The sequence below is a fragment of the Camelus ferus genome, chromosome 2 (assembly GCF_009834535.1).
Source record: "Camelus ferus isolate YT-003-E chromosome 2, BCGSAC_Cfer_1.0, whole genome shotgun sequence".
NCBI classification, from domain to species: Eukaryota; Metazoa; Chordata; class Mammalia; order Artiodactyla; family Camelidae; genus Camelus; species Camelus ferus.
Genome location: NC_045697.1, coordinates 71,836,827 through 71,861,338, shown reverse-complemented (window position 1 = coordinate 71,861,338; position 24,512 = coordinate 71,836,827). Strand labels below are relative to the sequence as shown.

Sequence of the window (24,512 nt, the reverse complement as noted above, 5' to 3'; positions counted from 1 at the left end):
CTATGTGACAAAACTTACCAAATTCAAGTGCTGTCTGAATGATATAGGTCATTTTAACCTGTGGGTGCAAAAGGGGTCACTTTAGAATGCTTTCGGATAGTTCTCACCTCCTCTAAAGACTCTTCAGCAAGAAGACACTGCCACCACTGGTGACCCACCTCGTTCTCAGCCAAAACCACGTGAGAATGAAGGTGTCTTCTCCACTATTCTATGTAGCGTTTGTTCACCTAGACCCAGAAGATTCTCAAGTCTTATTTAAAGTTTTCCCATGATTTTCATAAACATGGTACCTTCCTCTGTGATGGAAAAAAAGCAAGTCCCTAAGGGAGTCAGATGCCACTCCCTCCCTTCCATTGTCCTTCCATGGGAGGATGCCCTGTTACAGTCTTTTCCTCTCAAAATTAGTAGCCAAAGGATCAGCTCTTTCTTAAAAATGTTAAATAGATTATTATGATAAACCTATGTCTTCAGCATAAAAATGTCTTATGTGTCTTTACTGTGTTCCTTATGCATAAACTAATAAAAAGAAAGAGGATGAATACATTTGAGTGGAAATTGAAACAAGCAGCAGCCTATGTTGAAACAAGAGGTGAGACATAAGTTACCCACCATTATTCTGGAAAGGACATCCAACCCTCCCAATTTTCATGGTTGTTTTCTATGCAGGATGTTTGTAGAACAGGCAATTGATTAAGTGCCTATTTAAAAATTACCAACTATGATTGTGTTATTTGTGCCCCATGTTGATGGATATTAGTGGAATGAAACTATTTTTAAAAATATGTTAAAATCTAATGGCAATGTTGGTCTTAAGAAAACCTTATATTTAGTTCCAAGGTAAATGAAATGGTTCAGAAGGCTGCACTGGTTTTTCCTCAGTGGACCACTGCATTTGACGGACGGTACTCTCCTTTTAAGAGCTAGTGTCTGGAACGCTGGACTCTGCTCAGCTTCAGCCTCGGAAGGAAAATAGATCTGAGCAAATGCTATTGTGACTCAAACTAACTGGGGCCACCCATTAGTATTCAATTCATTAACTTTTAAAAAAAAACTTTTTTTTTTTACCTTTGTGTACCCACTATATTTTAAAACTAAAAAAGTTTTATATTCTAGCCACAAATCTGATGAATGTCTCGTTTGGTGCCAGGTTTTCTAAAGTTTGTTTTTCTGCAATCTGGACCTTCAAAGTAGGGTTAAAGTCAGATTATAAAGCTATTAATAATGAAGATCTGAACATATTTAAAGAGGAAATAATCATACTCAACACAATCTAAAATTTTTATGTCAAGAAGAGAACTAACAAAAGATCTAATCAATGAATAATTTAAGGCTGATGCCACGATTATAGATGTAAGTGAAATTCTTCCTGAATTCGTAATTTGGTATTTTTAGATTTTGATGAAAAATGAGTTTAATGAAGGTCATTTGATTTAACTAAATATTCTTAAGAGATAATTGAAAGAGAACACAGATTTCATAACTAGGCAGTCAATGAATAAAGATCTGGTTGCAACTGTGGTAAATACTGGTATTTAAGTTTACTGAAATTATGCTGTAAGGTATTATATCTATGCTTAGATTACATAAAGTTCAAAAAGATTTTATATGATTATAAATATATGAGCAATTTGATGAATATTGTATTAGGTTGATTTGCAAGCTGGAGGAGGAAGAAGTTACTATGTTATGAATCAGATAACCCAGATGATGACCTCATAATATTTATTCATTTAACAAACATCAAGTAAGCACCTGAAATGTGAATTGAGTGCTTCAAATGAAAATTGAGCAGTAAGGTAAATAGATTGGAAATTTCATATAGGAAAAATGTTATCAGATAAAAACAAGTGAAAAACTAAGTTAAATTAGACTCCAGATATGACTCAGTGTACTAGTCAGCACTCCACTTAGGAAACAGAAAGCTTTCTAGACATTTCAATCAAAAGGGAACTTAATACAAGGAATGAAGAGATTATAAAATCTTTCAAAGAGCTGGGGGAGTTGGTTCAGATTAGCACTACTTTAGCTAAAATCCAGAAGTCAGGAAGCAGTTGTGTTATTACACCATTGATGCCACACCACCTGCCCTCAGAGCTTTGAGACTGGTGGCCAGACCCTTCAGTGTGGATCCCACTGGCCACAGACACTAAGGTGAGTCCAACCTCTTGGCTGGCTTCACAGCAGCAGGGAAGTGCTTTCTCTCTCACCTGCATCTTCTGTATCTCCCATGAGACTACCTCATTGGCGGAACACATATCCCACGTCGCCCCTACCTGCGGGGGAGCCTGACAGATGTATGCTTTAGCCTCTCAGAACCTTAAATACAGGGTCTTCACAGAAGGGAATGAAAATGGGTGCTAAATCCACATCCCTCACACTTAGCCTATTTTGAAGACTTATAATAGCCCTCTATAGGTTTCTTATCAGATGAACAAAAATATCAGGAAACTTTCCTCAAGCTATTCTACATTCACAGGTAACTTTACAAGTGGCTAAAGCTGAACTGTCAAACTGTGATACAGATCCCCATGGATGAAAGGAGTTTAGACATATAATTCAAAATTATTTTCAAATGAAATTTTTGTTTCTGTATTTAGCACATAGAGAAATATTACCAGCTCAGCTGTTGTGCCCCAATGCTACTGAAGCCAGCTTTACAGGTTAACTGTGTTTACTGTACTTCAAGATATGTACTGACGAAAGGTGATGAAGATGATGATGATAATTCAATGTTTATTGAGCATTTACCAAGTTATAGGTGTTTCATAAGCATTACTTATTTACTCTTCAAAACTACCCAATGAAATGCTACTGCTTTTAGTTCTCTTTTATCCAGGAGGAAACTGAGAATTAGATTAAATGACCTGACCAGTGTCATACAACCCACCAAACCCTACCCTCTGGTCTTTTCCACCTTGGCAAACCATCATCCATCACACTGTTCAAGTCAAAAAATTCCAGCCTTATCTATATTCTTTTTTCTTACCTCCACGTCAAACCCAATAGCAGGGGCTGTTGACTCTACCCAAAAATATGTCTAAAATGTGCCTCCTCTCCATCAGCTCAATCATCACTCTCATCCAAGCCACCATGACCTTGTGAATACCACACGAGCCCCCTGCTTCTGTACTCTTGCCTCTCTACACCTTTCCTCCATCCTGCAGTCAAAGTGAATTTTTCTGCTTAAAACATTCCAATAGCTTTTCACTGCTGCTCTGAAAAAAATGTGCTTCCAAGTATTAAATAGAACTTAAAGTACTACTTTGAGTACCAGGGAAACAAGGAGTGATTTAAAAGTTCACAGATGAAATTTTAGCTTTCTGAAATTTTTTGATTGTTTTCTGGGTACCATTGCTAGCAGTGTTGGATCCCAGGATGGGTCTGCATAATTCTGAGAGGAATCTGCATTGGCAAATGTAATGAAAACTTAGTAAGCTCAAGAAAGTCACACAGATAGCTTATGATCCATGCCACTCTTTTTGGCTCCCATGTCTTTGTTTTCAATGCCAAATGTGTATCTATACTGAGGGATTGTGGTGTTGCAGAGAAACACTTAGCTAAACACAAATGTAAAAGCAGATTCAGGTAGAAATAAAACCAGAAAATACTGAGGGAGATATTGCAATTTACTGAAATACGAAAAAGGAACGCACGGCGTTCACACTTATTGTAAGTTATTATATGACATGGAATAAATTTATAGTATGGAGAAGCATTATGAATATCTCAAGGAGGGGAATCGTCTCTCAGCAATGTTCTTAGTAACATGAAAGATAAGATCTATGTAGGAAAATCCCACTGGTAACTGAAACTAGTTTTCAGTAGTTTGTAATATGAAAACTTAAGGGTTTGGTGGTATGGGAGACATAATTCTAAGGTGGCACCATGATCTCTGTTCCCTGGTGTCCAAGCTCAGTGTTAAACATTTCCCCCATTGGGTGGAGGTAGAATTTTGACTTGCTTCTAGATGACAGAATATGGCAAAGTGAAGGAATTAAGGTCTCAAATTAGTTGAATTTGAGATAATAAAAAGACGTATCTTGGGTGAGCCTGTCTCTCTCAGGTAGAAGCCCTAAATGAGGGCAGGGTTCCCCCCGAGGTGAGAGACTCCCGTGCACTTGATGGAGTAAGTAATCATGTTGATGACAGCCATGTGGCAAATAATGGCATGAGGCCTCTAAGACATGCCCTCAGTCATACAGCCACAAGGGAAAGCATTCTGTTAACAACCTGAATGAGCTTGGAAGCAGGTTATTCCCCATTTGAGCCTCTGGATGAAAATTCAGCCTAGTTGACATCTTGCTTGTAGACTTGTGAGCATCCAAGCAGAGGACCCAGCTAAGTCATGCCCAGATTCATGACCCAGCGAAACTCTGAGATCATAAATGTGTTATTTTAAGCTGCTAAGTTTGTGGCAACTTGTTACATAGCATGGAATATATGTGGTTTCAAAATTAAGAGCAAATATGAGGCTTTGTACCTGGACAACTAATTCCTACCTGGTTTGATACATTCTTTTCAGTTTGTTGTCCCTAGTGCAGCTGAAGTGTTCACTTCAAAATGCACATATGACATCTTCTTTCCTGAAAACTTGTTTATGATTTCCATTGTTTTCTGGAAAAAACAGAATCCTAACTATTGCCCTGCATGATCCATTTTCATCATATTCTATGTTTTCCTTTGCCCTCTGTGCTCTGGTCATACCGGCTGTGCTTAGTATCTCAGACGCTCAGTTTCCTTCTGCCACAGGGCCTTTGCTTTTGCTATTCTCTCTGATCTTAAACTACTGCTATTCTTTTGTGGGTTTAAAAGAACTTTTTCAAATAATTTTTCTGCTAAAATTTCTAAAGACTATTGCTATTTCTCCCACTCTCATTTCAGAGGCTGGAACAGGAGCAGAAACTTCACGGACGTTTGCTCTTCTGGCTGAAGAACTGGTTTATTCATCAGAAAAGCCTAAAGCTTGCTTCTCTTTATCTTTCTCAAGAAGGTGAAGAAGCAATAGTTTTGATCATCATAGATGGGTTAGTCTTACTAAACCCTTAAAGGTCTCTCGTGACCAAAATCCAATTGAAAAGGTGTATAAACATCTCAAAGTAAGCTCTAGAGATCTGTTGTACAGCATTGTACCTACAGTTAACAATAATGTATTATACACTAAAGAATTTCTGCTTAGAGGGTAGACTTATGTAGGTGTTCTTCTAAAATAAAATAAAATAAAATAAAATAAAATAAATAAAATAAAATAAAACAAGACAAAACAAAACATCTCAGTTACAGTACCAATATATAGATGCGAGGGTGAAGAAAACATATGGTGATCACAAGTACAGCTCTTATGCTCTTCAATGTCAATATTAATGACAAGTCATCTGCTGGGATTCCCCGAGTCTGCTGATTCAGAAGATCTGGGAGGTACCAGGCATGACTTGCCATGTCTGAGTTACAAAGCATCTCCTTTTGCAACATTATGACAAATGCCAATGTCTGGCAAGGATGCTTAAGGCTCCTTAGGGTGACTGCAGATGCTTTCACTGGGTGCCAGGCATGAATGCCAAAACAGCCTCAGCCCACATATCCCCGAATCCCTTGACTTTTTTTTTCCTCAAGTGAAGAAAAAAAAGTGCCAGGGGCAAAACTGTAGCAGTTTTATCATAGTTGATATAACATGTCTATCCCTACCTTGAGAAATAAAGAAATAATCCATCAGATATTGCTGGCTAATTTCCTGAAGGCTAATTTCTGTCTCTGAGGGTCACCTCACGCAATAGAGGGCAGAAAGGCAATCTGAAGAAAACTCTCCCCCCTTGTTTCCATGGACTCAGAAATCCAGCATTTTATATACTTCAAGGCACGGCATCTTTGAATGGTCTTACATCAGTGGAACCAAATTTGATGTTGATTTAAAGACATACAAAGAAACAGAGAACAGAAATTACAGCATTGTACTCAGAGACATGTTCACTAATTCATTTGTTTGATGACAAATTATCTTTATTCTGACTGAAACCAACTTTCATTATTTGCAAAATCCAGAACTTACACTTTCGCTTTATGCTAACCAGGTGAAAATTCTGAATGCCAAGTAAGTATCACGCATGCTACCAGCTCCACTTACCCCGCCCCCACCATTTGCCACGGCCAACATCATTGATTGATCTTGACACAGTTTCCCACTGAACCCAGATTTCAGACTCCGTCTTGACATATCACTGCGAACATCCTTCAGCCAGTTTTCCTTTTCCCATTAAATGGAAAAGGAGGCCAGCTTACGTATACATAAAATGTAAGCCAGAGGTTTTCAAACTGTATAGATTTCTTTATTGCAGGACAGCAGTCTTCAATATCGGGCCGTCTAATAGGCTTTCCAAAAGGGACCAAAATATATAGCACTTTCCCAACTCACCTGATCACAGAAATCCTTTTTAATTGAATACACATGAGCTCTTTGTCACAGAATTTGGGAAATGCTGTTATAGCACCTTACTTACCACTGATGCATTTTTTTGACTTGATGCTTGGTGTTTATGGGTGGTCCAGGTGGTCACTCAACACTTTGGAATCATTGTTTTTAAAATAACGATATGGATTTGATTCATACGCGATAATGCTGTGCCTAACAGCCAGTCAGATAACCAGCCTGCCCAGTGTATCACACTGTATTCACATTTCAAAGAGGATTATTTTTCACCAGCTATCTTCACTGAGTATTTGCCCAGGGCCAAAAATGTACTGATCACCTACGTCTCATTTAGGTAGAGTGACTGTCTACCCCAGTTTATGCCTGCATTTTTTTTTTAGCATAATCATTAGCAGTATTCCATTTTGCCATCAAAAGTGTCCTCTTTGGATGATAAATTAATTAAATAATCTTTTTTACTTTTCATTCTCTAACAACCTATGCTAACGTTGGTATTGGTGATCCCATTTTACTAATGATTTAATAGAGCTGAAGGAAACTGAAAAACTGACCTAGTTTATTTTACATCACGAGGATAGAGCTGAACAAATAGTAAATTCGTGGGTCTTACCTCAAAGCTCACGCTCTTGAATGCAGCGCTGCACTTCTCGTGGAAGCGCATGATGTCATGTAGTGCCTGCATTCTGAAGAATAGCAAGGGAACCACACGTTGTAATTTACAAACGTGAGGTCTTTTGCACTTAGTCGTCCTGCTGTCTTCTATGTGGTAGGCCCTGCCTCTGAAGGTCAGCCCCACAAAATCAGGCAGGCCAACAGGTACGGTTGGCAGGTACAGTTACACAAAGGGCTGCAAGCGGGGCCTCCTACCAGCTCTGTGCTGATTAGCTGGGAGCGACCAGATCAGGCTCATGATGCAGACCCCTTTCTTAAGTATTTACCCATTTAGAAAAGCAATATGCAGTAAAATTCAGTTAAGTCCAGGTTATCAGAGTCAGACCCCCTGAGCATTATCGGCATCAGGAAGGAACTCAGATGAGCCAATACTTAGCGCACAAATAGGATACAATAATGACTTAAGTTACTTTTCATTAGAAAAATCCTGACAATAGTCTCATTTTTTTTTAAAGATTGGAGTCTCCACTAGTAGAATAATCTCATGTTTGATTTATGGAAATGTATTAGAGCCATCCATTCTTTTCAGTATTTAATGGCCTATTTAAGTTATGCCACATGCACTTCAAAATAAAAACACAGATTTATGTTATCACGGGGGGTTCCATGTTCAGAAGATTCCATATAAAGTTAACTGTTTTTATTTTAACAACATTCTTTTAAGTGTTAGCCTCATTTTACTTCATCACATAGATCAAGTTTCCCGACCTCGCACTGTTGACATTTTGGACAAGATAATTCTTGGTCCTGTGTATTACAGGATATTTATCAGCCTCCCTTGTCTCTACACACTAGATGCCAAGAGCACCTGCCCCACAGTCGTGACGATAAATATGTCTCCAGGTCCTGCCAAGTGCCCCAGCTGAGAACCACTAGTCTAGATGCTTCTCTTTTTTTATCCTAGAAAATTGACTAAGTAGAAGAGAATGGAATTAATATTAAACATATTCTTTTGATAACATTTAATACCAATCCAAATTTCTCTAGAAGTCAGTCAGGTAAATTTAAGGACCCGAGGAAGGGGCTAGTTCTTGTTTAAGTTACGAGTGATGGCTTGGGAACTAATCCAAATTGAGGAAGGGATGATGGGAAAGATAAAATATATTACCTACTGGTTGCTCAGGCCTCCAGAATCAGTGCAAAATCTTCAGAAGATCTTCCATGTAGGTCTTTCTTTTCTGTCCGTGACTAGGAAATCTCCAAGGAAAGTTCCTCTCTTCCTAGTCTGCTAGTCTAGATCCCAACATCTGATCTCTTCCATCACTAAAAAAAGCTTCTGTAGTGTGACTCAAATTTGCTGGACAGTATTCCGTATGTTAGGGATAAAGCCAGAGTTTAAAAAATACTGCTTCCCTCTGGACTTTTTCAGTTGGGATCATTCTTGAAAATGGATTACCTTTCTTCCACCTTAGCATTGCTCTAATATTCATCCTCCCTTCCATGCAAATGGCATGATGTGAACTCCTTCCGATCCCCCAGCTCCAACTCCTCTAACATCTTCCTTCCTCTAGCAAAGCCTAATCATTCACGGAGGGGAGGAGCTATGGCTAGGGAGGCACTGGGAGGACCTCAGTTACTTTTAGGTTTCTTGTTCTACATTTCGTTGTGATGACCAAGTAATAAGATTTCAAGGGCCAGAGTGTCTAGGGAAAGAGACTATTAAAGGGTTTTTTTTTTTTCTCACCATGGTTTTATTCTAAATTAGCCCAGTTCATAAAGACAGTATTTAGAGGTCTTGAATTGAGACTTCTTCCTATGTTAAAGATCTGAATAACAGTCAGGCTTTATCTCCCACTTCCACCCTAACTGAGTCTCAGGTAAGAAATGATCTAAAGTGCTTTGTAATTAGAAAAGTTCACATTTTGCCTGTTAATGGATTTCACATTTTTAATAAGAATGCAGGCCACAGTGGGCTTGTAGGCACTCGTCACAGGCCAATATGGAAATTCTTACTTTAGCAATAATAAGGCACATTTGAATTCTGTAGATGTAGAAAACTATAGAAAAGCAGTCAGTTTTCCTATTACTTTTCCTGACTCTTTGGATGGGACAATCCACAGAAATGGGGGCTCTGAGTGTGGAAGGACATTCCATTTCTTGAAAGCTTAGATGTGAAACTATGGACCAAATTTCCAAATGTCATAATGACAAAGTACTTTCTATTAGGGATTGATCAAACTACTATATTATTTTTCAAGACTTGAGCTTGAGAGTGTTACTAGTCATGAGAAACTTACAGGCACTGTTTCGCAGAGTCACTTTAAATAGCTGTCCGTATCAATCACTGCAGAATCATTTTTAATAGATACCTCTACTGTTTAGAAGCTAGAAAAAATCATTTATGTGTTTAATTTATGGGCCCTACACAGTGAAATAAATCGAGTTTATTTAAAAAAATGTTGGTTGACTTCTCTTTGTAAACTGGTAAGCAGAAGAATTTAGAGGTTAATTCTCATACATTTATTTTTAAAGGTCAGACATAGCTTTATTCACTTTGTTTGCAGCAACTGTGTATAGAAATCACAGAATGATAAAACCGCATTCTATTCTAAGTTAGTAAATTGTTTCTAAGAAATAGGTTGATGAAATTGTAAGCCTTCAAATAGAGAATATAGGTTTGGAAATGTATATTAATTTGAGATATAGAAAGTTAAAAAAATAATGTTCTCAAGATTATATGCAAATAGACTCTAAAAAAGGAAAGGTAGCTGCAAGCATGACGTGACAACAATAATTAGAGCTTTGAACGTGAGAAATTGAGAAAACAGATCACCCATTTGAAAAGCAAATATGTACGAAGCAAATTTGTATTTTTTATGGTTACTCTAAGTGTAGGAGGAGTAAACTATTAAGGTTAGCCCCTTAAACAGGCCCAATAACTTGCTACAGAGCAGTTAACTTCTCTTTAACTTTCAAGACAGGAAATAGCTACTTCAGTGGCAAAGTGCATTGTCAAATGCAAGAATGTTCAAAGAATGCAATTGCTCTACAGCGATCAATGTTAATCTTGATATACCCATCTGAAGCAGGTCTAATGCCAATAAATTGTGGCAATAGCAAATTCTGAAATCCAGGAGCTTGCTTCTGTTTTCATAGTATAGATTTGCCCTGAAGACAGCAGGCAATCCAAACGCAAGCTTGCGTCACCCAGAAAGCACAGTGTCTGCAGAGCCTTCAGTTTCATTATGATAACCTGAAAATAAGATCACAGGAAATGTATTAGTGAATACTGAATCATCAACTGAAATTGACTAGCTAGCACAAAATCACCCCCAGACATAAATCTTTCTAAGGAGCAATCACCTTTAGTTTGAAAAATAACACATGTTTATCCTTTCAGGAGAAGACAATGAAATATTTAAAGTGTTCTGTTTGCTAGACAAACGATTCTCTCAAGTTCCCAATAAGGCTGTTTTAGGTTTTCTAAAAAATATAGTTGTATATATAGCTGATATTTTACCTTCTTTAGTGATCTTTCCTGAAACAGAAACCAAATTCTTTTTCAACTTGGAATCGAGGAGGAGGCTAAGGGGAAAAAAAAAAAGACAGAGTTAGCATTTCTCCATTTTAAGGCTGAACAAAGGAACATGATAAAGTCATAGCTGCCTTTCACAGTCACAGAAAAACAGCTTTGTTGAGGCAACCGGAGGGACAATCCTCCATCTTAAAAGGAAAGAATCGTTATAAAGCTCAGCTACATCAAAGTCCTTAAGATCTGCAAATACTAACTACTATATATAAAATAGATTAAAAAAATTTCTTCTGTATAGCACAGGGAACTGTATTCAATATCTTGTGGTAACCGTTAATGAAAAAATACAAAAATGAAAAAAAAAAAAAACCCCACAAAGTCCTTGAGTTCAAATTTTGTTTTTGAGGGAGAATAACCTAAGTGTTGGGCATTTGTATTCTTTTGCTTTTTTCCAAAATCTTGTTCTGAAGAAAATATGCCACTGTTGCATAGTCCTTCAGATCTTGTAGAAGTATCTTTGTTTGACAAAGATATTTTCGTGAACTCCTGGGCTAGGTGGTACCTCACAATTCTGCTATAGTCAAATGAGTCTCATGAGTCTATCTGCTGTGGGCTACTTAGGTTTACAGCGCACTAGTGAGCCACAGAATAACCCAGAAAGGCAAACACTTCAAGCCGTTCTTCAGAGTGAATGACTTTGAATGATTACGTACGATTTATGCAAAACGTAAGAGAGCTTACAGGGCTATTAAAATTTGGTAAACGAAAACTGGCTCATTAAGAAAATTTACCAAGGGCCCTAACTTCTGGATTTTAGCAAGAAATCCAGCTGCCACATGACCCTGGGTAACAGTGCAAATTTTCTACATCACATGTGTAGGTAGTTGGAATTCCACGATTTTTAAGGAGAAAATTTTTGGTCAGGACTTCACTGGTATTGTCTTGAACTGGTCTTAGTTTTCCATTGCTGCTGTTTTTGCTTAGTGTTATTTTTAGCTTCTTGTTGGCAATTAATTTTCAGTTAACTCTACAATGTGAAGTAATGCATATTTATATGAACAATATTTTGGCATTATATCTTTTCCTATAACTAGACTTTGAGGACTGTATAAATTGTGGTTCAAATAGACTCATCACATTCCTTTTGCTAAAGAAGTATGTATTTACAACTCCTCTAAGATTTATTTACTCTGTATGTGTTGTATTAGCCACACTTTGGCCTCGGTGCCATTTCCCTTTGAGTTCTTTCTTTGCTATTTTCTGAATAGTTAATTTCTTTAAATTACTGCTCATGGATTTTGCACACAAATGTTTCTGTAATCTATTTAGTTCATATGTGTTGAAATGTTTCAAAGCATACTCAGGATAGAAGGCTTTCACATTCTTTCTCAACAAAGAAGTTCTCTCTTTTTTTTTTTTTTTTTGCATTTTATAAAAGTGAAGATAAATACAACCCACCTTATTGCCAAAGGGTATGTTATAAAGCATACTTTCACTGGGGGCGCTTTCGTTACCTAGAAATACAAACTCTGTTATTATGTCTTCACTCATTCACACATTTAATAATTCCTTTATTCAACACAAAAATATATAAATACACAAAGAATAGGATATGAGTAAAGAGAAAAACTACTAAAGAGATAAAAAGGGCATATTGAAAAGGCACCCTTGACAAGCATGTATTAATTTCTCCTACTGACATAGATTGACTAGAGAAGGATACTGAAGAGCTGCTTCAGCTCAGAAACAATCAGGCTGGAGGCGGGGCTTCTAGCTGATTGGACAGCTCCCCAGCCGGCCCGCAGCGCCTCTCCACTTCCCCAGACTTCTGCACACAGTCCTCTCCCATCACAGTAAGGTGAACCCCTCCAGTTACTAAGTGTTACTTCAATTTCATTTGCTCTGTCAATATCTCCCATTTATCAAGCATTAGCCCCATTTACATAAATCATCATCAGTCCTTATAGCAATTCCCCACTGTATAATTCTTGTCTGCACTTTACATATGAGGAAACTGAGGCTTAAAGAGTTTACATGACTTGCCAAAGGTCACAGCTAGTAAGTTGTGAAGAGCCAGGTCAGAGTTCAAAGCACGTGCTTCTTTTACAATATCACAATGCCTCTAGCATTGCTAGTCTAGAATCACCTCATGTTTATTTTGGATGTCAAGTGGTTTTGCATGTACACAAAAAATGTTTGTGAGTTTTTACACTGACCAGCCTAATCATATTAGGTTTGCATTAATATTAAAATTCGTTTACTACGATCTTTGCTTTAGTCTTAAATCCTTCCATAAACACCAAACACTTACCATTTGGATGGTGCACAATGGTGAGTTTATCTAGAAGACAAAAAAAAAAAAAGCACATTCTACTGAGTTTTGCTCAGTATTTAACTTAAGCTCATTTCTTCTTATTGTTTGATGACTTCTTGTCTTTGTGATGACTATGAAGTTTCACAATCTGATTTAAAAAATGTTAACCTCCAGCTGCTAAATGTGAACCTATGTCTTTTATTACCTCTTTTTTCCTTCTGACGCTTGTTCCATAGTATTACAAGATTTTCATACGTTTGACATAATACAAGCTTCCTACTCTGCTTTGATACTGTTTTAGCCTGAGCTATTCAGTTCTCTTTTCTAAAATTAACCTTATTCAGACTTACTACATACAGTACAATTCAAACATTTTAAAGGGTGCAAGTTGATGACTTTTGACAAATCGATACAGCTTATACTCAGCATCCTTGTTAGCACAGAGAACATTTCATCTCCACAGAAAACCCCCTTCTGCCCCCTTAGCTCATTTCTCACCCACCATTACCCCTGGTGACCCCTGAGCTGATTTCTATTTCTATAGATTAGTTTTATCTAGAAGTCCAGATAAAAGCATGTACTCCTCTGTGTCTGGTGTCTTTCACTCAGCATAGTGGTAACAGTAGTGTAACGGTAGGTATCACTTTTTACTGCTGAGTAGTATTCCATTGTGAGAATATATCACAACATGATTATCTATTCTTCTATTGGACATTTGGATTGTTTTCAGTTTAGCTACTACGTATGAAACTGCTAGGAACTTTCACGAACATCTTTTGGATGGACTTATTCTCCATCTTCTATCTTTCTTGGATAGCTAGGTTATCTAGCGAGCGTATGTTTAACATTCCTAAAGTCACCACAGCGCTTCATACTCCCATCAGCAACGCATGCAGTGCATGTCCAGTTGTTCCACATCCTAACTGCTTAACTTTGACAACATTTTACATTTTTAGCTATTGTACTTGTTGTGTCCTGGTGCCCCTTTATAATTTAATTTACTTTTTCCTGAGGATTAATGATGTTGAGCATCTTTTCACATGCTTATTGGCCATTTGTTTTTGTAAACTAAGATCTAGGTACTAGATGTACCCATTGTTGCTGATTTGTCATTGCTTCTAGGTCCTCTCAGCAGACAGAGCTAAGGAAATACATATATGGAAGTATATATTATATGTAATATATATATAAAACTATATTTTTCTGTTTATGTATAACATATATATTAAACTCACTCTTTTCTCCTCTAGGACTTTAATTATGTGCATGCTAGACTGTGTTATATTGTACTATATGTCTCTGAGGCTCCATTCATTTTTAAAGTCTTTTTATCTCCCTGTTCATCATACGAGATAATTTCTATTGATCTGCCTTCAAGTTCATTAAATCTTACTTTTGCTATATACGATCTGCTGATAAGCTCTTCTGATAAATTTTTCATTTCTTTTACAGTAATTTTAATTTCTACAAATTTCCCCTTGGTTCTTTTATATAGTTTCATTTTTTTCTGCTGAGATTTCATGTTTATTCACTCCTTAAAACCGTATTTTTCATTAATTTAAGTATGTTCATAATTTACAGTCTCTGTCTGCTAAGTTCAACAACAAGACCATCTCAGGTTCAGTTTTATTGATGGCTTTCTTTTTCTTTTCTATCAATTACATTTTTCTTTTCCTTTGTACCTCTTCTTTATTTTAAAAAAAAATCCTGAATACTAGACATTAAAAGTAATCTGTTGTATTTTCTAGATTCTGTAATATTCCTTTGATAAGAATAGGTTCTTGTTTTAGCAAGCAGTTTGATTACTGGTATGAACTTGTGGTGGGCTTGGTTTTCTGCTCTTTTCAGTCTTGACCTGTAGAAAGCCCAAGATGTTTCCTAAGGCCCTCAGTAGGACAAAGCCTACAAACTCTGTCTTCCACGGGCTCTTGTAGGGGAGTGGTTTTAGGCTTTATTGGGACAGGTCTACAGCAGGATGTACTCTAAGTCATGGTCCTTACTCATTGCATCTTTTGGGTGTCACAGCAGGAAGCCAAGTGTGTTAATAATAAGGAGACCTTTCCACTCAAACATCCCCAGTTTGGCTTTTCCCTGGCTCTTCTCAACCTTCAGTGTTTCTGTTTTGCCTTAAATGCTCTAGAAGCTGCTTTCTTCTATGTCCTGAGTGGTCTTGCCCTGCACATGGACAGCTCGTCCTGTAGCCACAGGCTCGTGTAGTCCCTTACTCTCTTTGAGCTATCTCCACCATACACATCCCAGCGGCTTGGGCTGCCCTGAACTCTGATTTTTGTTCTCTCACAGTTTGACAGGACTGCTTGCTTTGCACAAATTGTAGTCAGAAAATCAGTCTCCTGGGCAATCATGAGAGACGTCTCATACGTTTTGTTTTTCTCTGGGATTGTAGCTTTAGGCTGCCTGTTGTCTACTCTCTGAAATCAGCTGCCTCGTATTTCTGCCCAGTATTAGTATTCTGTACAGTGGGAGGGTTTGTCTGCTACCTCTTATTCCAATTTGGCTGGAAGGGAAATGAGTTAATTCCTAATTAACTAAAAGACATTCCTAATTCCTAAATTCCATGTTAGAAAGGTGGTCTGTAGAACCCAGTTATCTGTAAAGCAGTTTTGTGTTTATGACCTTAATTATTTTAGAAAGTGTATTTCTGTTTTAGAAAATATTTCTAAAAGAACTTAAAGAATTCTCTGGAAAAGTAATAACCTAATAACATAAAAGAAAATGAACTTCAACACGGTGAATTTCAGCATGAGTACTAGCTAAAAGCTGCGCAATGTTACTGAAAAAGGAAGAGATGGGCGCTCTCAAGCTTTGCTAGTTGCTGTCAGATTTTAATTATCTGTGCAGGGGTAGGGACTTGGGGAAAGAGTGGTCATATAGTGGCAATATAACTTATTTTCAATTTTGGAACTTGTTTATCTTTGGAGAAGATTTACCATCTTAATAATGTTTGGTTTGTGTTAACATTAAAATGAGTGTTTTTTTCCCCTGTGAGCAACTATGAGTGAGTAATTAATAGCAAGAGAAATCTGCATTGACAAGAACTGTGCTAGCTTCAGGGGAAGGCAACTTGAGATTTACAATGTGAAATGACCCATATGTGGACAGTTGTGAGAACTGACTATATTAAAGATATTCTACCTTATTAAAAAAAGTGTGACTCCTTAATAATTTAATACCCTGTATAATGGCTCATACAAAAAAAAAAAACTGGAGCAAAATTATCTTATTTGTAACTTATGTAGAAACCACAGGAAAGGATACGTAGCATTTATGGAAGGTTGATTATGGGCCAGAGAAGGTGAAAAGGATATTATATGTTAACTTGCACAACCAATTCCAGATATATGTATCACTATTCCCGTTTTACAGAGAAGGAAACTGAGTACCAAGGATGAAGACACTCTCCAGTTTAAACAGCTGGAAAGTGATGGAGTAAAACTTGAACCCAGGCCTGTTCAGCTCCACCGTCTTTGCACTTTTCACTTCATCACTCTATTATTTTTGAAAAGCGGGCAAATTTTACTTACTGTAGACATTTTCTTCTTCTGGCCTTTTCCCAATAATGCAGTCTCGTAGTTGGCGTAGTTTTTCCTTCATGAGGAGAAAACCAGGAAACAGACGTCAAGATTCACATATTTGTCATAGATCAAGATGAAAACTTTAACTACTATCACCAGTACCACCACTACAAGTTAGTACAAATTTGGTCCTCACAATGTCCCAATCACCATCCTTGATACTTTACATATTTCATCTTACTTAATCCTCACAACTTCATGAAATGGTTAAAAATGTAGTCATCTCATTTTACAAATACGGAAACTGAGGTACAGAGAAATTAACCTTCCCAAATCACACCTGTAAGTGAGAGGTGGAGCTGTTTTCCCAGTCTAATGCCTGAGGCATCTACGTTGGCTATTTCGTATCCAAAAGCAGGAGGGCAACACAATGATGGTTTGCTGGGGTATACATACAATAGGCTATTATTCAACCAAGAGAAAGAAGGAAATCCTCTTTTGAGGCAACATGGATGGACCTTGAGGGCATTATGCAAAGTGAAATAAATCTGATGGAGAAGGACAAATGCTGTGTGGTCACACTGATATGTGAAATCCAAAAAAGCCAAATTCATAAAAACAGAGTAGAGTGGTAGTTGTCAGGAGCTAACGAGTGGAAGAAATGGGGAGATGTTGGTCAAAGAGTATAAACTTCCAGCTATACAATGAAAAAGTTCTGGCGACCTAATGTTCAGCATGATGATTATATTTAATGGTACTGTATTTTATATATATATTATTTACAGCAACTTGAAAGTTGCTAAGAGAGTAAATATTATATGTTCTCACCACAAAAAATGGTAATTTTGTGACATGATGGAGGTGTTAGCTAATGCTATGGTGGTAACAGTTTTGCAATATATCAAATCAAATATATCAAATCAACACATTGCACACTTTAAATTGACACACTGTTACATGTCAATTATATCTCAATAGAGCTGGGAAAAAATGGAAAAGAACTGATTGATTTCTCCTCAGTCAGAGTCACAAACTTTCGGCTCTTATGGAAAGTAGTCTTAGTGCCTGTTCTTGCATTTACAGGCTAAGTTTGTTTTGTTTTGTTTTGCATAAGTGCTAACCACATTCATTATCCCATTAACCCCATATATTAGATAAGTTACATCAGTCTTGAAGTAGTTGAGTATAGACCATCTTAAATTCTTTCCAAAACAATATTGAATATAAATACACAAATAAAATAGAAACAACCAAAGGTTTAATAAAGCAACTAGTGAAATCATTTCCAAGAAGGTACTTAAGTTGGACTACTTTAAATTGTAAACTTCATTACTGAAGGATCTAAGGAGGATGAAGTACAATTGACTTATTTCGACAAAACTTATATAACTTATTTTCTAGCATTGTTAGGAAAGTGATTTGTAGCCATTTCAGGATAAGAGGATGCTTGATGGTGACTGGCAATGGATGGATTGAGAAGCGAAGTTGTATTTGTAACCACGAACTACGATCTGCTACAGAACTCTACAGTCAGCATCCTTAGCATTTTTTTGGCCAAACAACTGCCCTTGCTTAACACTGCAAAATCTTGACCAGGTCCAGCCACCCAACCACAGTACGAGGTAACCTCAGAGACAGGCGAGTTCTGACAAGGCATGTGATCGCAGACGTACGGGGAAAGCCCCTTGGCCTAAACTAGCTCCTGCCTATATGCCGTACTGCGATTCATTTCTCTGCTGTTCAAAAATCTTAAGCACTATTTTCAAATAAAAATGATCCCTGAGGAAAGGTAGCATACTAAGCTATTAATGATTATTTATACTTTAGCCTAACGTAGCTAGCAAAATGTGTTTAATCAAACAGCTGCCTGAGAACTGGCTTCTAAGGTACTGCGGCTTTCTGTGATGAGAAAAAAAAAAATGGTGAAGTATTTTGGGAGTGGGAAGGCCTGCTGGAGAGGGAATACTGCCCTGCTATCCCTCACTGAGGCATGTCATGGAGTATATATTATATGCTGTTTTCATTCTCCTCTTAGAACCACCTACTCCAATCCCCTCTCAGGATGTAAATTATGTTTATAGAAGACAAGCTTATCTCAAGTTAATACTCTTAGTATAATTCCTCTGCAAATCCTGACTGATCTATATCTTTAGCTACATATCTATCTCTATATATGCAAATCCTGAGATATCTATGTTTATATATGTATATATTTATATATATGCAAATCCTGATATACATATGTTTTCAGAGGTTAAGGGAAAGAGAAGGTAAAACATACTTAAATTTTATTTAAGACTATTAATCTGATATGATTTCAGTCATTTTCCTATTCCCTTTAAGTCTGGCGTACATAATACATTCTTCAGAATGCTAAGCACGTTAGTGTGAAGCTGCTTCACCTTAATTTCAGCAATGAGATTCATAAAGCAGTCATCTAGTAAGGACAACCGTAGAAGCTGATTGGGAATTAGCTCTGATGTACTCGGTCTCAGCGGTGAGTCCATCAATGGTTTGTAAACATGAAATCTAGATAGCGTCAAACTTTTAATTGGTAGTTTAAAACGTCTTTTTTTTGTGGCTAGTTAAAAACAAAAGAACAGTTATCTGTATTTCTTCTTAAGACTAAACATTTACAAAGAGGCTAGGAGCTTGGTAAGTGAGGGATCGGAGTCAGTATTACCTGCTGAATTACTTCCAGGCCAGTCTTTCCCATCTGCCAGTGTTTAAATTTCTCCAGGGCTTCGTCGACAGAGAGTTTCCCATTCTTGACTTTCTCTTGCAGGAGATAAGTTCTTCCTGCCCAGAAGCGAGGCAGTCACTTACGGTGGAAAAGGCTTGACTCTCCAACCGAGTTCTGTCTACAATACGAGAGGAGAGTGTTTTAACAAGAAGTCAGTCTATGACAACTAGGGAAAAAAAGCGTTCTGAAAAATAAGCAGTTTGAGTTTCTTGCTCAAGCTAGTCTAAGAGCAGTTACAAAATAAATCAGTATAGAATTTTTTAAATGAGTTTCTTTCTAAGGATTGTCATGCCTCACATCTAGTGTTACAGGTAAAAAGAATGTGTCTCATTGCTAAAAATCTTAAGAGGGTGAGGAGAGAAAGAACAGAGGCAAGAGGTCTGCAGTGCACTGGTGGTGGTGGGCAGTGCCAATTTCATGTTCTTTTGTGAGGATTACTTTTGACTACGTGCACAAAATACTTAGCACAGGGCCTGCCACACGGTAAGCTATGTGACAGTTATACTATTATTACTAATAAATATCTGTGGAATAAACATCTCTTTCCAGCTTCGGGAAAAGAGATCTCAACCAACATCCAGATGTCACGAGAGGTTTAGGATCATTTGAAAATTTATTCCTGAAAAATTTAAAACAAATAATTGCTGGTCATTTTGTAGGGAACTGCTTCCTTTTCAAAAGAGTTTTATTTTGGGGGCATGCCATGTATTATGTGCTCAATACAATAAGAACATTAGATGATCCAGTGTCCCATGCGTGGCTGCTAATGCCACACCAGACACCTGCCTGAAGTACAGTGAGAGCAAATTGTAGACCATGGGTGAATTCAGTGTTCTATTTGTTCCACATGTGCTTAAAAACACGAAGTTGCATCCTTTTAGGGGCACTGTGTGTGCTCCAGGCTGCCCTGATCTCTGTCACTCCTTATCCTCTCTGGATGACATTACATTTGTACTACCTGCCTGGCTGCAGGCTCATTAGAGTTTGTACCTTCTCATTTGCGTATTTCTATTAAGTCCAATATACTTATCGCACTATTTCAGCAGGAACTGGGTAACTCAGTGGCAGTACGTGTCTTATGCACTATCAAATCTGAATATGCCCAGAGTCTAGAAGGAGAAAAGCACTAGAACTGCCAAGCCGTAGGTAGGTGGGTGCTGAGTAAGTTGGGTATGTCCCTGGAGAATTTGCTCATTACTGGGGGCTGTTTTTCAAGAAAGAAAGAGATCAACTAGATTGTATCCAGACTAGATTGACAAGCATTTGGGAAATGGGGAGGGCATTCAAATTCTATAGTAATAAAGATTTGTTGACAGTGTTAGGATTGGTTAGTCTGGAAATGCGAAGTTCAAGTACTTGATAGCAGGTTTTAAGTATCTGGAGGGAATTTGAGCCTTGGAGCTGTCCTGGAGTGCTCTCTCATGTCCCTTTTAGTTTTGAGAAAGATTGAGAAAGATTCTAGCACTGAATCTTGGAACAGGGACAGAGAGAGGGTTCCTTTCTGAAAAGATTCACATGGACGTAAAACTGCTCCACGGTCAGTCATTCTCATTCCCACGGGGGCTTTCTTGGCTTGTCTTTTCTCTTCAGAAGTCCTCTTCCCCAGAACTAACAAGATGTCAACAGATTCTATACTCCAAATCTTTTACTTCAGGGATGATGGGGCATGAAGTCCCAGGGGAACTGGAGAAGCAAAAGTCAGCCAGAGGGCTCAGTGGTTCAGCAGCCAAAAGCATGGATAACAATTGAGATCTTGCTTCTTACAGCACTTGCTTTTTACAAGCCTCCACACTCCAGTTCGTGAGATGCAGTTTGCAGTAGAATTCTTCGTGTCATTCCTGCCAGTGTGGAGGTTTAGCATCGTCATTTAACAGCTTTGCCATTTAACTAGCACCTCACTTCTGTTATCCCTTTGCCTAAGTGCAAATCCATTTTTATCTCAAATACCCATGCAGCTGGATGTTCTGCTTTTATAGAAGTTATCTCAAGCAAAGTCTTCCCAGCAAATCGTACCAGCTTCAGTTTTGCTATATGTGCAGATTTAGCTGAATTAAAAAAAAAATTGAGTTCTTTTAATAACATTTATTTCAATTATCCCTTCATATTTCAAATTTTAGGTACTAAAATATAAGTAAGATGACTTTTTGAGGCGGGGAAGGGGCAGGGTTCAGTTTCTCATGGTTGTGCAGAGAGAACAAAAGAACAAAATTTAGGAGTGATAGAAGTTCTAGATAGATCAAGTGAATTGTTTACAACTGGACTAATTTTACATACATTGGTTTTTTCTTCTTTCTTTTTTACACTAAAAAGATTAGAGCAAATTATCTTGATAAATATGTATTAGGCATAACAAGTTGCTATGAAAAATGATTAGGCATTTTACCACTTTTCGTCCTCAGGGCAGACTAATCAAACCAAAACATGCCACCTGTAATTTTTGGAAGACTGTGCAAAATTGCTTTATTGCTTTATTTAGATTACTATTTTATGGGGGATGGAAAGGATTTTTCCTCCTCTTCAACTTTATATTTATTAGTTTATTTTCATGAGAGTTAGTATGGGTCTAACATTATTTTCATTGAAAAGAACTTGTCAGACTGCTAATTGCACAGACTGCAGACTCTTGGTCTCTTATTGTAAAAGTTTCAAAACAGTATAGTTTCTAAAATTTAGTTCTTTTGGGGTCAATTTTTCTTTACAAGATTTTCCATTTGACCAAATGCTGGTCATATAAACATCAAGCAACCTGTGTGGTCAGTGTATGAATCTAAAAATTAGGTAAGAAAGTGAATTGAGCTTTTCATTAAAATTCTTCCTGTTACTGATTAACTGGCTAGAAGAACATTTTTCCTGGAAATCTGAAAAGGCAACAACTTCACTGGCCAACAACAAGGGATTTAAAATATGAAATATTTACTTAAGTATTAGGTAGTCATTAAAATAATAACTTAAAAAACAATGTGCAAGAGAGTATAGTTATTCTATAAGACCACGTACAAACGCTGGATGCAAAATTCTATGTATAGCAAAATTTTAACCATATAAATGTTGTATATATAATAAAGCATGGAGGCACATTTTTAAAGATGATGCAAACTATTGTGATGGTATCAGAGGTGATGACCTTTTTCTAATTTCCAGCTCTCTGCAATAATGCTATTTTTTTTATAATAAGAAAAGTTCTCTCACTCTGCTAATAGGTTTCTCCATGGAATACATACCATTCCAAGCGATGCCCAATATACTGTCCCATGCTATACCGTACTGTATCCTCTTACTAAATTATTTCGTGAGCAGTTGGAAGGAGTAACAGGACTTAAAAAAAGTCAGTGACCAAGATTCAAATCTGAAGCTGTTTTTTTTTTTTTAATCTGTATCTAGGGAACTGGCAGCAAATAAACTCAGGGCCACATAAGCAAATTCAGAGATATTTGGAGTGTTGATTTATTCGTGAGTTCCAAGTAAAGTATCTACGTCTCTTTAAGAGGGCTGCTATTGGCAGGTCCTCTCCTTGACTAAGCTTTTGTCAGACTCTTCTGGGTCCTCTTCGCAACTAGGCTCTCACTTTTTGTACTTCCGTGTGTGTCTTTGCATTGCTCAATTTTTACAAGAATTCTGCTAAGTTGGTTTAGCCAAAATTCCCCACCCTTGATATCTGATCACCCTCAATGTCTGATTGGGTTCCTTTATCTTCCATCACCCCCTAGGTGATATTGGATCATCTTGGCCTGTCTTGAGCAGGAATCCTTTTAGGTCAATTGTACCCCTGGTGTTTTCTCTTAGTAATTTTCCATTCACTCCTCACCCCTCCCACACACTCTGCTCGCTCTTTTCCTTGCTGTATTCAGGGCTGAGACCAACCTCTCCCCGCTACTGCAAAACTCCACTGCAGTAGTCCTCAGATAGCTATATCCAGGCCCCCTTGAGTAAAGTTGGCCTTACTATTTTAACAAATGTCCTAATAATTTTTTCATTGACAATGAATTCTTTGCCATTTCACTTTAATTGCAGATGTAGAACATGACTTCCCCCCACACCATTTGGAAAATACAGAAGAGTACTAACCAACAAAACAGCTATCACTCGATATTATACTCTTCAGAAATGTGGAGTGTTAACATTCTGATGTTTATCCTTTTTAAAGTTTCTTTCTTTTCTTTTTTTTTTTTCTGAGCTAGGTTTATACTGATAAGTTTCCTGCTCTTTTCTCTTACTCATATGCCATTAAATATTCTATGAAACATGAGTTTTGGTGGCTGCATTATATTCTAAAGTTTGTATATTCAATAAAATGTTTACCTGCTTCCCTACTGTTGGCTATTTTTTATTGTTTCTAATTTTTCCCCACAATTATGTATCACTGGTGCTTTAAAGTCTTTAACGTAAATCACTGGCTGTATTGCTGTTTATTTTCGTCGGTTAGACTCGTAAAAGTCTAATTTTTGCGTAAGAACATTTTTAAAGCTGTTGATACTCAGTGCCCAACTCATTTCCTGGAAGTGTGCTGTTAAACACACTCTCACCAGCTGGATGTGGGAGTGTATGTCTCAATGCACTTTTGATAATATTTTGCATTATTCAAGTAAAAAAAGGCACAGAAGCTTTAATAACTTTATAGCTAATTACAGTGATATTCTTTCCCTGCTAGTGCTTCTCATGCCAGTGTGATGCTAAGCACCGCAGCTTTAAGCACCGCATAAGTGATGGACCTTAATAACACACATGGCAAGTGTGCTGCCTCAATCTTTTTATGTTCCTAAAAGGTTGCCTCATTTCTGCTCTTCTTACTTATTTATAATCTTTATGAGTTCAGAAGCATTCTTCTAAACTGTTGTCTCTCTCTCCAAAGGGGAAAAAAAGTCCTTTCAAAGTGATTGGGATTTTTTAAAAAATCTGTAAATTATCTAAAGAAGCATTTAGTCTATTTAATCTGCCCATGCGAGAAAATGGTATGTCTCTCTTTTTAATAGAAACTTTTCGTTTTCAACGTATAGTGAATAAGCTTTTTTCTTTTATGACATCTCCAAACTAGCATTGCTGGTATGTAAAAAGGGAAAATTATTTCTGAATTATATCAAGCTGTTTTAAATAATTTTAAGAGTCTTATAGTTGATTCTATAATGGTCTGTAGGCATGTACACATATCATCTAAAAAATAATGGAAAAGCACCTTCTCTTTCCAAATAATTACACTTTTTATTTTAGACTCGTGTTATTCCAGTTGTTAGAATCTTCTAGAATAAGCCTCCTTATCTTGTTTCTAGCATTAAGGAGCTCTGTTCTTGAGCTAGTAAGACATTCCTGATCATGCTGAGAAATTATTCTCTTTCTTATTTTATAAGATTTTTGAAAATTGT

At 37.2% G+C, this 24,512-nt stretch overlaps 1 protein-coding gene across 1 annotated transcript in view; it reads right to left on the bottom strand.

Moving 5' to 3' along the window:
• Positions 1-9,552: 9,552 nt before the first annotated feature.
• BANK1 (B cell scaffold protein with ankyrin repeats 1) overlaps positions 9,553-24,512 on the bottom strand; it is a 382,288-nt gene continuing 367,328 nt past the window's right edge. Inside the window, 7 exon segments of the mRNA XM_032460712.1 lie at positions 9,553-10,286; positions 10,554-10,618; positions 12,024-12,079; positions 12,877-12,906; positions 16,422-16,485; positions 19,096-19,202; positions 19,205-19,273. Coding sequence (XP_032316603.1) covers positions 10,559-10,618; positions 12,024-12,079; positions 12,877-12,906; positions 16,422-16,485; positions 19,096-19,202; positions 19,205-19,273 — 386 coding nt within the window. The 3' untranslated portion in view covers positions 9,553-10,286; positions 10,554-10,558.